Source organism: Panthera onca, chromosome E2, assembly GCF_046562875.1.
Source record: "Panthera onca isolate mPanOnc1 chromosome E2, mPanOnc1 haplotype 2, whole genome shotgun sequence".
Classification (NCBI taxonomy): Eukaryota; Metazoa; Chordata; class Mammalia; order Carnivora; family Felidae; genus Panthera; species Panthera onca.
Window position 1 is genome coordinate 28,484,099 of NC_138353.1, and position 12,776 is coordinate 28,496,874.

At 39.8% G+C, this 12,776-nt stretch overlaps 1 protein-coding gene across 7 annotated transcripts in view; it reads left to right on the top strand.

Annotated features, from left to right (window-relative positions):
- The window catches only part of CYLD (CYLD lysine 63 deubiquitinase), a 69,277-nt gene that overhangs the window by 29,079 nt on the left and 27,422 nt on the right, over window positions 1-12,776 (top strand). For 5 of the 7 annotated variants that reach the window (XM_078438636.2, XM_078438635.2, XM_078438638.2 and 2 more), the window contains 2 exons: window positions 8,108-8,202; window positions 9,786-9,902. The exons of 1 other annotated variant lie outside the window; for it this stretch is intronic. In XM_078438636.2, the coding sequence (XP_078294762.1) occupies window positions 8,108-8,202; window positions 9,786-9,902 (212 nt within the window). Of the gene's footprint in view, window positions 1-8,103; window positions 8,203-9,785; window positions 9,903-12,776 lie in introns of all 7 variants that reach the window. One more of the 7 variants, XM_060650788.3, reaches the window with a different exon arrangement.

Consider the following 12,776-nt stretch of genomic DNA (forward strand, 5'->3'; position numbering starts at 1 on the left):
AACAAAGGATTTTGATTTTTATTAAGTCAAAGATACAATTTTTTTTTTTTTAACGGAACATGATTTTGGTATTAGGTCTAGCAATTTTTTTTGCCTAGCTTTAGATACTGAAGATTTCCTCCTAAGTTTTTAAAAATCAAAATATAATTCACACGGCAGAATATTCACTCCTTTTAAAATGTACAATTCAGTAACATTAAGAACGTTCACAGTGTTGTGCAACCATCACTGCTGTCTAGTTCCAGAACTTTTTTATCACCCCAAACGGAAACTCTACATTCATTAAGCAGTCACTCACTCCCCTCAGTCCCTAGCAAACACAGATCTGCTCTCTGTTTCTGTGATTGCCCTGTGGACATATGGACCATTCACTATATGGACATTTCATATAAGTGAACTAAAAAACATGGCCTTTTTTGTCTGGCTTCTTTCACGTAAGCATAATCTTTTTAAGGTTCACCCATGTTGTAGAATAAATCAGTACTTCAGTCCTTCTCATGGGAAACAATATTCTATTATATAGATATAGTACACAGTTGACCCTTGATCAATGTTATGGGTTTGCACTGTGTGCATCAGTGGATTTTTTTATAGTACAGTAGTGTAAATGTATTTTCTCTTCCTTATGATTTTCTTTTTAAATTTTTTTTTTAACGTTTATTTATTTTTGAGACAGAGAGAGACAGAGCATGAACAGGGAGAGGCAGAGAGAGAGGGAGACAGAGAATCTGAAACAGGCTCCAGGCTCTGAGCTGTCAGCACAGAGCCCAACACGGGGCTCGAACTCACGGACCGTGAGATCATGACCTGAGCCGAAGTCGGACGCTTAACCGACCAAGCCACCCAGGCGCCCCCTTATGATTTTCTTAATATCTGTTTCCTTTCTCTAGCTTGCTTTATTGTAAGAATACAGTATGTAATACATATAATATACAAAATATGCGTTATGTTGTTAACATTGACTACCTTATGCGTAAGGCTTCTGGTCAACAGTAGGCTATTGATAGTTAAGTTTTTGGGGAGTCAAAAGTTATCTGCAGATTTTCAGCTGCATGGGAGTCAGTGCCTCAAACCCTCCTGGTGTTCAAAGGTCAACTGTATTTTCTTTACCAATTCATCATCAATTGGTGGCCGTTTGTATTTCCAGTTTTTGACATTTATGAAAAGGATGCTATGAACATTTGTGTATAAGTTTTTGTGTGGACCTACTTTCAATTATCTTGGGCATGTGCCTAGAAATGGAATTTCTGGGTCAAATGGTAACTGTATATTTAATCATTTCTAGAACTCCAGGTTGTTTTCTAAAGTGGCTACATATTTTACATACCTACCTACAGTGTGTGAGAATTCTGATTTCTTCACATCCTTGTTCTTTCTTTTTAAAGTTTTACAGTTTTTCATTTACATTTGAGTCCTTGATTCGTTTTGAGTTAATTTTTTATGAGGTGTAAGACTTAGAGCTGGTTTTGTTGTTTTTTTTTTCCGTTTTAATGTCAAATTGTCCCACCACCATTTGTTGAAAAGACCTCTTTCTTCCATTGAATTGCTTTTGTACCTTTGTCAAAGATCAGTTGGGTATATTTGTATGGGACTATTTTTTGATCATTTTTTTCTTTTGAGAACTTCTTTTAGATCTGCTGGTGACAAATGATCTTTGTTTCTCCTCATCTGGAATGTCTTGCCTTCCCCATCACTCCTGGAGGATATTTTCACTGGTTATAAGATTCTGGGTCAAGAATTCTTTTCTCTCAGCACCTGGAAAATATTGTGCTACTTCTTTTGGGCCTCCCTGGTTTCTGATGAGAAATCTGCTCTCATTTGAATTGCTTTTTTTTTCCCCTGTAGGTTTTGTTTTTCTCTGGCTGCTTTCAGGAATTTCTCTTTGACTTTAGCTTTCTAAACTTTAATTATGATGTGTCTTGGCATAGAATTTCTTTGGGTTCATCTGTTTGGTGTTTGCTCAGCTTCTTGAATTGGTAAATTTGTGGTCTCTTGCTACATTTCGTCAGTTTCAGCCTTTCCTTCTTTGAGTACGTTTTCAGCCCTAGCCCCGTCTTTCTCCTCTCCTTTAAGATTCTGATGAAATAAATGTTAGATCTTTTGTGAAGTCCCACAGGTCCCTGGGTCTCTGTTCTTTTTCTTTTGTTCTTTTGTGTGTGTGTGTTTTTTTTTTTTTTTTTTTTGATTCAATTTTCCCTGTGTTGTTCATACTGGATAATTTGTATTATTCTGTCTTTAAGTTCACCCATGACTTCCTGTGTTTCCTCCATTTTGCCATTGAGCCCATCCACTGAGCTTTTTATTTTCGTTGTTATTTCATTTTCACTCCTTTATATCTTCCGTTTCTTTGCTGAGACTTTCTGTTTCTTTGATGAGGTTTCTGTCCTGTCGTTTTGTTCCAAGTATGTTTATAATTGCTTATTGAAGCGTTTTTATCAGGGTTGTTTAAAATCTTTGTCAGATAAATTCTAACCTCTCTGTCATCTCGGTGTGGGCATTTATTGACTGTCTTTAAACATTCTTAGGAACTTCCTGGTTCTTGGTATAATGAGTGATTTTTGTTTGAAACCTGGACAGTTGGGTATTAGGTTTTGAGACTCTAGATGTTACTAGATCTAGAGCCAGCTTTTAGCCAGCTTTCTTCGACCCTGCTATGGCCGGGGAAGAGGAGGGGAGATGCCACCTAATTATTGCCACGTGGAGATAGAAGTCTTCTTCCCTCGGCCTCCTCATTCCTGCTGGGGAGCAGTGGATGTTGTGGCTCTTCACATGGTCTCCAGTGACATTGTGATGAATGTGCCCTTATTGCTGGTGGGTTACGGTGAAAGTCCTGACTCTCCACTAGACCTCTTCTGATACCAACCACCCCAGCAGGTAAGGCAGAGATGGAAGTCTGGGCTCTCCATGTGGTCTCCACTGACACCATGGAGGTGGGAGAACTTGTCATCAGGTGGTGGCTCCCGACTTGGCTTTCTCTGATATCACACAACTGGGGCGTTGGAGCACTTTGTAACAGCCTCACATGAGTGGAAGTCTGGGCTCCCCACTTGGTCTTTTTGGAGCGGGTAGGGCCAATGTTTTTTTCCTGTGGTGTTTGGTTGGTGTTGAGTGATTACTGTCTAACATTTTTCGGTCTTACTAGGTTTCCTCTTTTCTCATCCTTTGACGAGAGAGCGCTGACTTGTTGGGGCTTTCTTTGGTCTGTGCCCATTAATGGCTCCAGATTGCTGGCTTCTTCAGCGCTAAGTCTGGGATACATAAGGCAAGAAGAAAACCCAGGGAATTCGCTGCCGTGTTGTTCTTTACGTCCAGAACTCCTTAGCTGGTCTGCCTTCTCCTCTCCACCTTGTTAGAATCTTCTCATTTTGTATGTTGTGTCCTGAGTTTTTAGTTGTACTTATCATGAGGCATAGGAAAGGTATGTCTACTCATTTCCCCAGGAGTGGAAGTTGCCTCTGTTATTGTAAGTTAACAGCAGATCTGGGGCATCATTTCCTATTAGTACGTGTATTGCATACTTAATCTTTTGTTTAAATTATGCATTGTATTTCATTTTATGAACGTGCCATGATTTTTTTACCAGTCCCCTGCTGATGGACGTTTCGGTTCTTTTTAATCTTTTGCTCTTACAAGCAGTGCTTTAGTGAATAACTCCATGTATATGCATCAGTTTGCATGTGTTCCAGTGTAGCTAAAAGATAACTTCCTGTCTTATCATCTGGATCTTCTTAGACAAGATAGAAGAGTCAGTGTCTCCTAAAGTAAATCAGGAGAATTTCATTTTAGACAGATATCCTTGTGAAAAAGTCACTCCTTGTACGATGTGTGCTTAGAGCTACTTTCCCACAGTTGACACACTGATTCTAGTTCTGAGCTGGTGATGGACACAGGACAGAGGCAGCTCCTTTTCCTTACAGCAGCCCTCAGATATTCAAAGCTGAGTGTCTCTGGGACCTTCATCTTCTGTGCTCCAGCCTAAAAACTTTGTGTCATTTTAGCCATTTGGCTGTGGTATGATACTCTGAGTGAGACCTGGTTTGTTGAAGATTTTTTTTTTTTTTTTTTTCTTAACACTTGAGCATCTAAAGGGAAATGGAATACTGTAATCCATTATGCGGGCTAATGGTTGCTATCGACAAACTGACAAAAAAAAAAAATTGGGGGAAAGCCCTGTTACCGTCTGAGTTGTATTCCCAGCGACCCCTGTAATGCCTTCCTTGCATTACAGATGGATGAGTGCATTTATAAATCAGTGAATTAACGAATACTGAGCTGACTCTTGAATGAAACCCCCAATTTTCTTTCATGCACCCTTCTACTTCTAATTCTATGCTTGTATGGTTGATTTGGAGGACAGCAGCAGGACCTTGCTTTTGTCCCTGTTACACTTGATGTCGTCAGTGCCCTTCAGTCTTCTAACATTTTCAGATCGTTCTGGATACTAAGTGTGTCTTTGCATGTATTGTTTCTCCCTCAACACCACGCCATCTGTACTCATCTGAGTATTTAAATGGGATATATGGTGCTCACATTCATGTAAGATATTCATAAGATATTTTTTTGAAAAGGTAACTTCCTGGAGGTAGAGTTGCTGGGTCAAAGGGTAGGTGTATTTTCTATTCTGATAGATAATGCTCTATGGGCTTCCACAAAGATTGTCTGCGTGAATCACCTTAAGTGTCGTCTATGTAGACAGCACTCCTGCTCGTACGAGACAGAGCCCAAAAGAAGGTTAATTTGAAGCACTAGACCTGCATATGCAACTCTGATGTCCTCTGATGGGACCTTCCGGTTTTGTGTTCAAAGAATTTTCATGTAAAATGATCTAAAATAGGAGGAAAACACTTATTTGGATCAGTAATCCTGCCTCATAGAGGTCTTTGTGTAGTTGCTGTGTATATAGTATTTTCGGTATCTGGTTTTATAATACCTCATTTTACCCAAGTAAACTTATATTTTCTCCAGTAGCTTTCTCCGTGGATATTAAACTCTCATTTGGGTCTGAATTATGCTCTTGTGGCTGATGATGTTAAGCAGCACATCAATCAAGGGATTTCTCTCAATTTAATGGGTCATTCAAATTCACAGGCATCTCTCCTGCTTTGATTGTTACTGTTAACTAGTTTATTGTTATGATTTTCAGCCCAACATTCTCGAAGGGATTTTTTTTGTATTTCTGATTAAATTAACAAGAGTGATGGATGAACTGCTACTTTTATAATTTTTTACTGAATCATAATTGACAGAGAATACTACATTAGTTTCAGTTAGACAAGATAGTGATTCAGTATTTTTATACAGGACAAAAAAAATGAATGCCATGATAGGTCTAGTCACCATCTGTCACCATACAAAGTTATTGCAATATTATTGACTGTATTCCCTATGCTGTACCTTACATCTCTGTGATTTTTTTTTTTTTTTTTACTACAAAGAAGTTTGTACCCCTTGATCTAACCCTTCACCCATTTGCCTGCCCACCTCCCCCTGCCCCTCCCAGCAACTGCCAGTTGTATCTAGGATTCTGTTTCTGTTTGGCTTTATTTGTTTTGTTTTTTTTAGATTCTCCACATAAGTGAAATCATACAGCATTTGTCTTTGTCTGACTGATTTAACTTAGCGTAATACCCTCCAGGTCCATCGATGTTGTGTGTGTGGCAAGATCTCATTCTTTTTTATGGCCAAGTAATATTCACGTGTGCGTATCACATCTTCTTTATCCATTCGTCTGTTGGTGGACACTTAGGTTGCTTCCATATCTTGGCTACTGTAGGGATACACATGTACTTTTATCATTTTGGATGTCGTCCTGCTGTGTGCAGGTAATGGAGACTCTTCATCTGGTTTCTTTTACTCAACACAACGTCCATGTTGTGTATATCGGTAGTTTATTCTTTTTTTTTTTTATTTTTTTATTGCTGTGCGGTGTTGTATAGTACGAACAGGTCACAACTTGTTGAGCTACTTTGCTGTGGAATGGATTGTCTCAGCTTTTGGTTATTCTGAATAAGGATGCTAGGCACATTTTTGTGCATGCCATTTGGTGAACATAGCATGCTGTCTCTTTTAATAGCAAGCAGAATTGTTTTAATCTCACAAAACTGTCTGCCGAATTTATTCCTTATCTTGCTTACTTTCCCATACTTACCTTTCCCTGAGGTGGCAAGCTCTGAAAATCCATTCGAGGCAGAAGGCTTTGGTTTGGGATCATGAGCATAGTGGTGGCAAGGAAACCATATTTGGTATGTCACTGCTGGAGGGCAGGTTAGATGTGGCATGCGACCCCTCCTCTGCATACAATTCGGTAGGAATATCTGTTCCTCAGAATCGGTATCTGACCTACTCTCGGACAAAGTCTAAGTCTGTCTCCTAAGGTAAATCAGGAGATTTCATTTTGGGCAGATGTCACTGTGACACGGCAGAAGATAACTACTGTTTCCAACTCCAGTGCTTGTCGTATTCCCGGTCTTTGAAGCCCTCCCCTAATCACCAGCAGGAGGGTCCCAGTCCCCAGTGGCTCGTCCATGTGGCCTGTTACCGCCAGGCTGCCTCACTTAAGACCATTTGCTGCCTTTGTTAGAATTACCACTAACTGTATCATGCATGTAGGGTACAGTATGCACGTGCATATCTTTTGAACACAGACTTATGTGTAGTAATTACAGTTAATAGTGGGAATTCGTTTTCTTTAGTCAATTTATATGCTGTAATTTGGGAACTGTTGCTAGTGACTAAGAAATTTTACCTTCCATGGTAGCTTTCATCTGTGATATTTGGAGATATTTGAATGGCTAATCATCAAAGTATCAGTAAATAGCTTTTACTATATCACCTGGTTGAAACCATGGTTATTTAGTATAATTTTTGAATTAAAATAATTTTTCATTTGATCATATTCTGAGACCCTCAAGATATAGATTAACACTGCAATCTCCCCCCCTCCACCGTGATTTATATATATTACCAAACATGATTTATATGTAATTCATTCAGTATTATTTCCTTTTTTCTAACAAAATGGCCTTTTCCTTGTGTTTAAAATGTAAAAAATTATCCTATTTTTTTCTTTCTGTTCTCAAAAATCCACTGTGGGTGCTATCGCTTTTGCTGATACACAGCTTTATCAGGTATGACTCCTAAGTGTCATGTTGGACTCTACAGATATGTTGTTGAAATTTCCAGGGGAAAAACGGCAGATTGACTTTTCTACGTTCGTTTGATCAGTATTTGTGAATATCTCATGAAAATTACTGGCCTTTTAAGGTTTAGAGTCGGCTACGTATCAGAAACAACTTTGCCAAATTTATCACACCTAATATTCCAAAAAGGAGTTTCAAGTGTTTTCTTCAAAAATATTGTTGATATTTTTCTCTGGCTTTCTTCATCATTAATCTGTGTAGGCTTTTTTGAGTTTTTCTTGTTTATATGTTGTATATGTTTGTATACTTGTCAGTGTTATTCTTAACATATATGATTTTTACAACTGATACATATTTCTAACCAGATTTTTTCCAAACTGTGTTCCATGAAATACATTAATCTGAGATGCTAAGTAGACTGGGACAAAAAATATTATAAGATACGTTTATTCTATCCCTCTTTGAAAGATTCACAGTACACATCAGCATATTAAAGGTTCTGGTGTTATGCGGTAAAGAAATGTGCTTCCCTTTGTTTATCTCAGCATCTTCTAGAAATACTTGAGTGTGGAGCACTTCCTAACACACTGGGTGTTCTGGGGACGCCTGGGGACCTCCTGCAAAGAACTTAGTGGAGCTGTCTGTCCCCATAGTAGTGTTTTAACACATCAAACAATAGTGACTAAATTGATTAGATTTCCAAGACATTAAAGCACTTAGCTGAATTGTATTTGGGTCATATTTTGTAGAAATTACGTTTTGAAGTACAGCATTGATTTTTTTCCCCCCGTATCCTCTTTCAGTACTTTTGTCGACCTTTAAAAATTTGTAAAACTGCTGTTGGAAGTGCTGCCTTTTTGTAGGAAAGAGGTATTTTTTGGCTGCTGTTGTCATTGCTTGCTTAATTGTTTCTCTTCTGTAAGAATTTGCTTGTATCCTTAAAAAAACACGTTTACCATTTCAGATAGCGTGACACAGGAAAGGAGGCCTCCCAAACTTGCCTTTATGTCAAGAGGTGTTGCGGACAAAGGTTCATCCAGTCATAATAAACCAAAGGCTACAGGTATGGATCAGTAGGCTACGGTTCTTAGATATTTACACGCTATCTGATCTGCCATAGCATTGAAAAAAGGTTAAAAGGTTTTACTCCTCGGTGTACACGTAGGCTCTCTTCTTCCCAACGTGTTTAGTATTTTACCAAAAATTGTTTATAGACGCTCTTGCTAAAGCCAAGAGTTCCCAGCCTTTTTTTAGGCGATGAAAAGTTTTCCGGGAGGACCTTGTTGTCTTTTGTTGGTTTCTGTCAGCTGGTTTTTGGAAGCCCCTACTTGTAACATTTGAACCTCGAGTTTAGAGTCGCAACTGTACAGAAGAACCATATCTGGATAATGTTAGATGGGATAAAGCATATCGGGAGTAATTATGTGGATTTTGCTAACAAAATGTGGCACAAGTTAAATTCCAAACTGCTAAGCAAGAATTTTTGTCTCTCTTCCAGAAACTCCCTCACAATGCATGTGGAGTTCTTTGCGTTTTTCTTTGGCTTCCACATATTTTATAGTTTTAAAGGATGGTAGTTCTACAAGCGAAACAGCTCATTTAAAAAGCTGTGAGAATGTTTGTTAACTCAGATGTGGGTTAGGAGAAGAATATTGTTCCCTCAGTTATCTGGTGAACAAAACTTGTCTTGGCCCGTTTTAAAGGAAATTGTATTTTAGGAAGTATTTTATGTGACCCTGGACCTGGGGCGATTTAGGATTAAATAGGACACACACGTAATAGTTATCTTCTAAGTCAACCTGTAGATCTAGATAGGATTGCTCACACGTGTTATTCTCACTTAAGTATAAATAGCCTACAGATTTTCTGAAGACATGTGGTTACTTGTGTTGTAGCAGATCTTAGTTATAAGCATAAAGTATAGAGCTATCTGCTTTAAATTGAAAAGTTAAAATCAGATTTTTTATGGTTTCTGGAGACCCCCCTGGTCGCACTTACAGCATTTCTTCTTAGTACTGAGGCAGGGTAATGCCTTGAAAGGTCTGTAATGTGGCCACACTCACTCTTTCTTACGTTAATAAATCTAATCTAGAAAAAAATAATTCTGCTTCCTGTTTTCAGAGACGTGAAGCAGTGAAGCAAGGAATTTGATGACCGAGAATTCCCAACTGTTTAAACTTTATATTTTTTCAACTTAATTTGTGCATTGATTTAGGTCTACAACATTTAAAGATCGCTTTCTTCCGAAAGGAACTGTTTTAAATTAACAGGTTAAATTTGGGAACTAACAGGTTCATCAGGGGAAATTGGGGAATGGTGCTGTTGACATTTGGAAATAAACCATAGTACATGAAGTAATTTTTAAAAGCAGTTGGTCTTAAAAAAAAAAAAAATAGCAGGCTTTTCTTTTAAACTTATTCCTGTTCCCCTCCTATATTGATTCTTGGGTGGAAGAGTTTTTTGACACTGCCAAAATGGTTCCCAAATTTTTAAAAGTTGAAGACGCTAATAAAATACATTGCGTTTGTATACATCTATTGCTTTCTTAAGCAATTGTTAACATCATATGTGTGTTAATTTCTCTCAGGGAAAAACTTTCACACCATATTGACTTTATTTTTAAAAGAAACTTTTCTTGATCCATAGGACCTACCTCAGACCCTGGAAATAGAAACAGATCTGAATTATTTTATACCTTAAATGGATCTTCTGTTGACTCACAACCACAATCCAAATCAAAAAACACATGGTACATTGATGAAGGTAATCTGTAGTTTTAGTGTTCTTTATTATATTGATCTTGTCCGTTTAGCTCGTCAGAAAAAAATGGCTTTTTCACCAGTGTATATAGTTTTGGAAACAGAATGAGTAGAACATTCTTTATTAATATGGCTGAACTAAAATATTGTACACAATTTGAACTGCACTGCTGTTAAGACTAATACATCATTCAGAAAATGTATTAGTAGCTCGTTCTCTTCCCTTACCTGATCTTTAGGGTGGATTTCTAGAATCAGTGGAATCCTTTAAAAACTTTTCTGTCTCGTCTTTCTGTGTCTCTTTTAAAAACACTCCCTTTTTGCCTTCCCTTGGTTCAGGGACATCATTTTTTTTCGGGTTTATTATTTACTTAGTTCTTCCCGTCAACAAATATTTATTGAGTGCCTGCTATGTGCCAGACACTCTTCTAGGCACAGAGGCTATAATGGTGAGGGAGGAATAGACATACATGGTCCTTGCCCATTTGGAATTTATGATCAAGTTGTTGAAATAGGCATTAATCAGACCATCACAGAAACAGAGTCTTGCAATCATGATGAGGGCAGTGAAGGTACTTGATACTGTGAGAGTCTATTAAAGGTGGATTTTACTTATAGGGACTAAGAGATGTTTCTCTGAGGAAGCAGCATGAGCTTAAGTTTACCAGAGGAGTGGGAGATAACACAGCGAAAGGGGACAAAGAACCTTTTCGGCGGAGAGGATGGCGTATGGAAAGGCGTCATGGAAAAATGGAGCCTGTGTTTGCTGAAGGCTAAAAAGAGTCAGAGTAGCTAGACCAAAGAGAGAGGCAGAACATTTTATGAGAAAGGCAAATAGGGCCAGGGCATGTGGAGCCTGGTGTGCTCTATTTAAAGGAAAAGAGGAAGCCACGGAAGGATTTTCAGCAAGGGGTGACATGACCAAGTTTGCCTTTTGAAAATCATTCTGGCTGCAGGGTAGACAGTGGCTCGAAGCGGGGACCATGTGGCTACAAGGGCACCGCTGAAGGTTGTTGCAGGGCTCAGAAATAGATTCCAGCAGCTAGGGCGAGACTTTTTGGGGGAAGGGATGGTGGGGGGGGGTGGGGAGGGGATGGTGTAGGAGATATTTAGGAAGTGACTTGAGGAGACTCACAGATGCACTGAGAATGAGAGCTGGGGAATAAGAGGTGTCAGAGATACCCCTGGTTTCCCGGCTTGCAGGCTTCTCGAATTGTAGAGGAAGGTGATGAATTTGATTTTGAGTATGTTGAGCCCCAGGGGCCCCTTAAACTTCCCAGACGTGATTTGTCAAAGAGACAGTTGGATATATAGGTCTGTGGCTGAGAAGAAAGTTAAGAGCTCTCTGGAGACGTACATCTGCAGGTTGCCCTCACATATTTGGTGATTAAAGTTTTGTGAATAGTGTCACCTGAGGGGAGGGTGTGGGGTGAGACTGAGCCCTGAGGAATGTAGTGGCTGGGAGGAGGAGAAGTCTTCAAAGGAGACAGAAAAAGCCACCAGAGGGAGGTGAGGAAAATCAGGAAGTTGTTGGGTCAAGAAGTCACGGAGCTGGCAGCCTTGAATGCTCCTGAGAGGGCAAGTAAGGCGAAGATCACACAAATACCTGCTGCATTTAGCCAACGGAAGCCATGATGACCTCAGTTACGCTTCTGTGGAGTGAGGAAATGGAGATGTGAAGTTTGGGCCTCATCCTGGACTCTGCTGTCTCACGAGTCACATCCAGCCGTCACGGAGTTTTCTGGATCTCCTCCTCTTCGGTATCAATAGACTCTTTCCCTTTTCTTCATTTCTGCAGCCACTGCCTCCGTTCAAATCCTTTTTTGCTGTCTAGTTAATATAACGGCCTTCCACCTGGTTTGTCTACCTCAGCCTTGTTCCTTCTGAATCGATTCTGAACAATAATAATCCTCCTCGCCACCGTCTTTGTGGTCACTACCACCGTCATCACTGCGGCCGACGTTTCTTGACGACTTACTACGCCAGGCATTGTGTTACACCCTTTAGATGCATTATTTTGTCCTCATAACAACGTTATGAGGTAGGTGTTTTTACTTTCTCTTTTGTTACAGTGGCTAAATATCTTGCCCAAGGCCACACAGCTAGTGTTAGTGGCGCCGGTCTTCCAACCCAAGTCTGTGTCACACCTGGCGCTTTTGATCACTACACTATGTTTCTCTTCACATTGCTCTTCGACTGCTTTTTCTGAAGATGTCTCTGCTCATGTCTCTCCTTTGGTTCATGTCTGTTAATTTTTCCCTAGCCCTTGGGAGGTAAAAACGCGGATTCCTTAGTTTGGCCTGCCCGGACCCTTCACGGCATAACGTCTTAGTCGTCTCTCATTTGTCGTGCACTCCTGCTCCCGCCATGCTTGGAGTGGGGCCATTTTGGAATGTGCCATACTTTCTCTTTTCTTGGCGCCTGTTGTTCCTCTTGCCTGGAAATCCTTCTTCCTATTCCTCCCACTCCATGCTTTGGCTTACTTCTGTCCATCTGTTCAATCTCAGCTTGGGTATTATTTTCTCCTGGAAGCCTTTCCTGTCTCTCCTAGGTTAGGTGAGGTGCCATCGTAACTGTTTGTCGCCTGTCTCCTCTGCCAGACTGGAGTTCCAAGTGCCTCGCACGGGGCTTGGCACGCGGTACGTCTAGGAACTATGTGCAAATGAAATGAAAATAAGAATTTAAGAGTACTGTAGAACTCTGTAGTGACTTTTTAGCTATCGTATGGATTATCCACAAATGTAACAGTCCAAGCCCACTGTCAACATCACTTGGGCTTAGATACTCACACGGGAAATGACTTCAGTGAGCTCTTAGATTTTGTCTTCTCCGTGCCTTCATTTCTACCTGAGTAGGGTGTTGTGAAGCTAGGCAATCA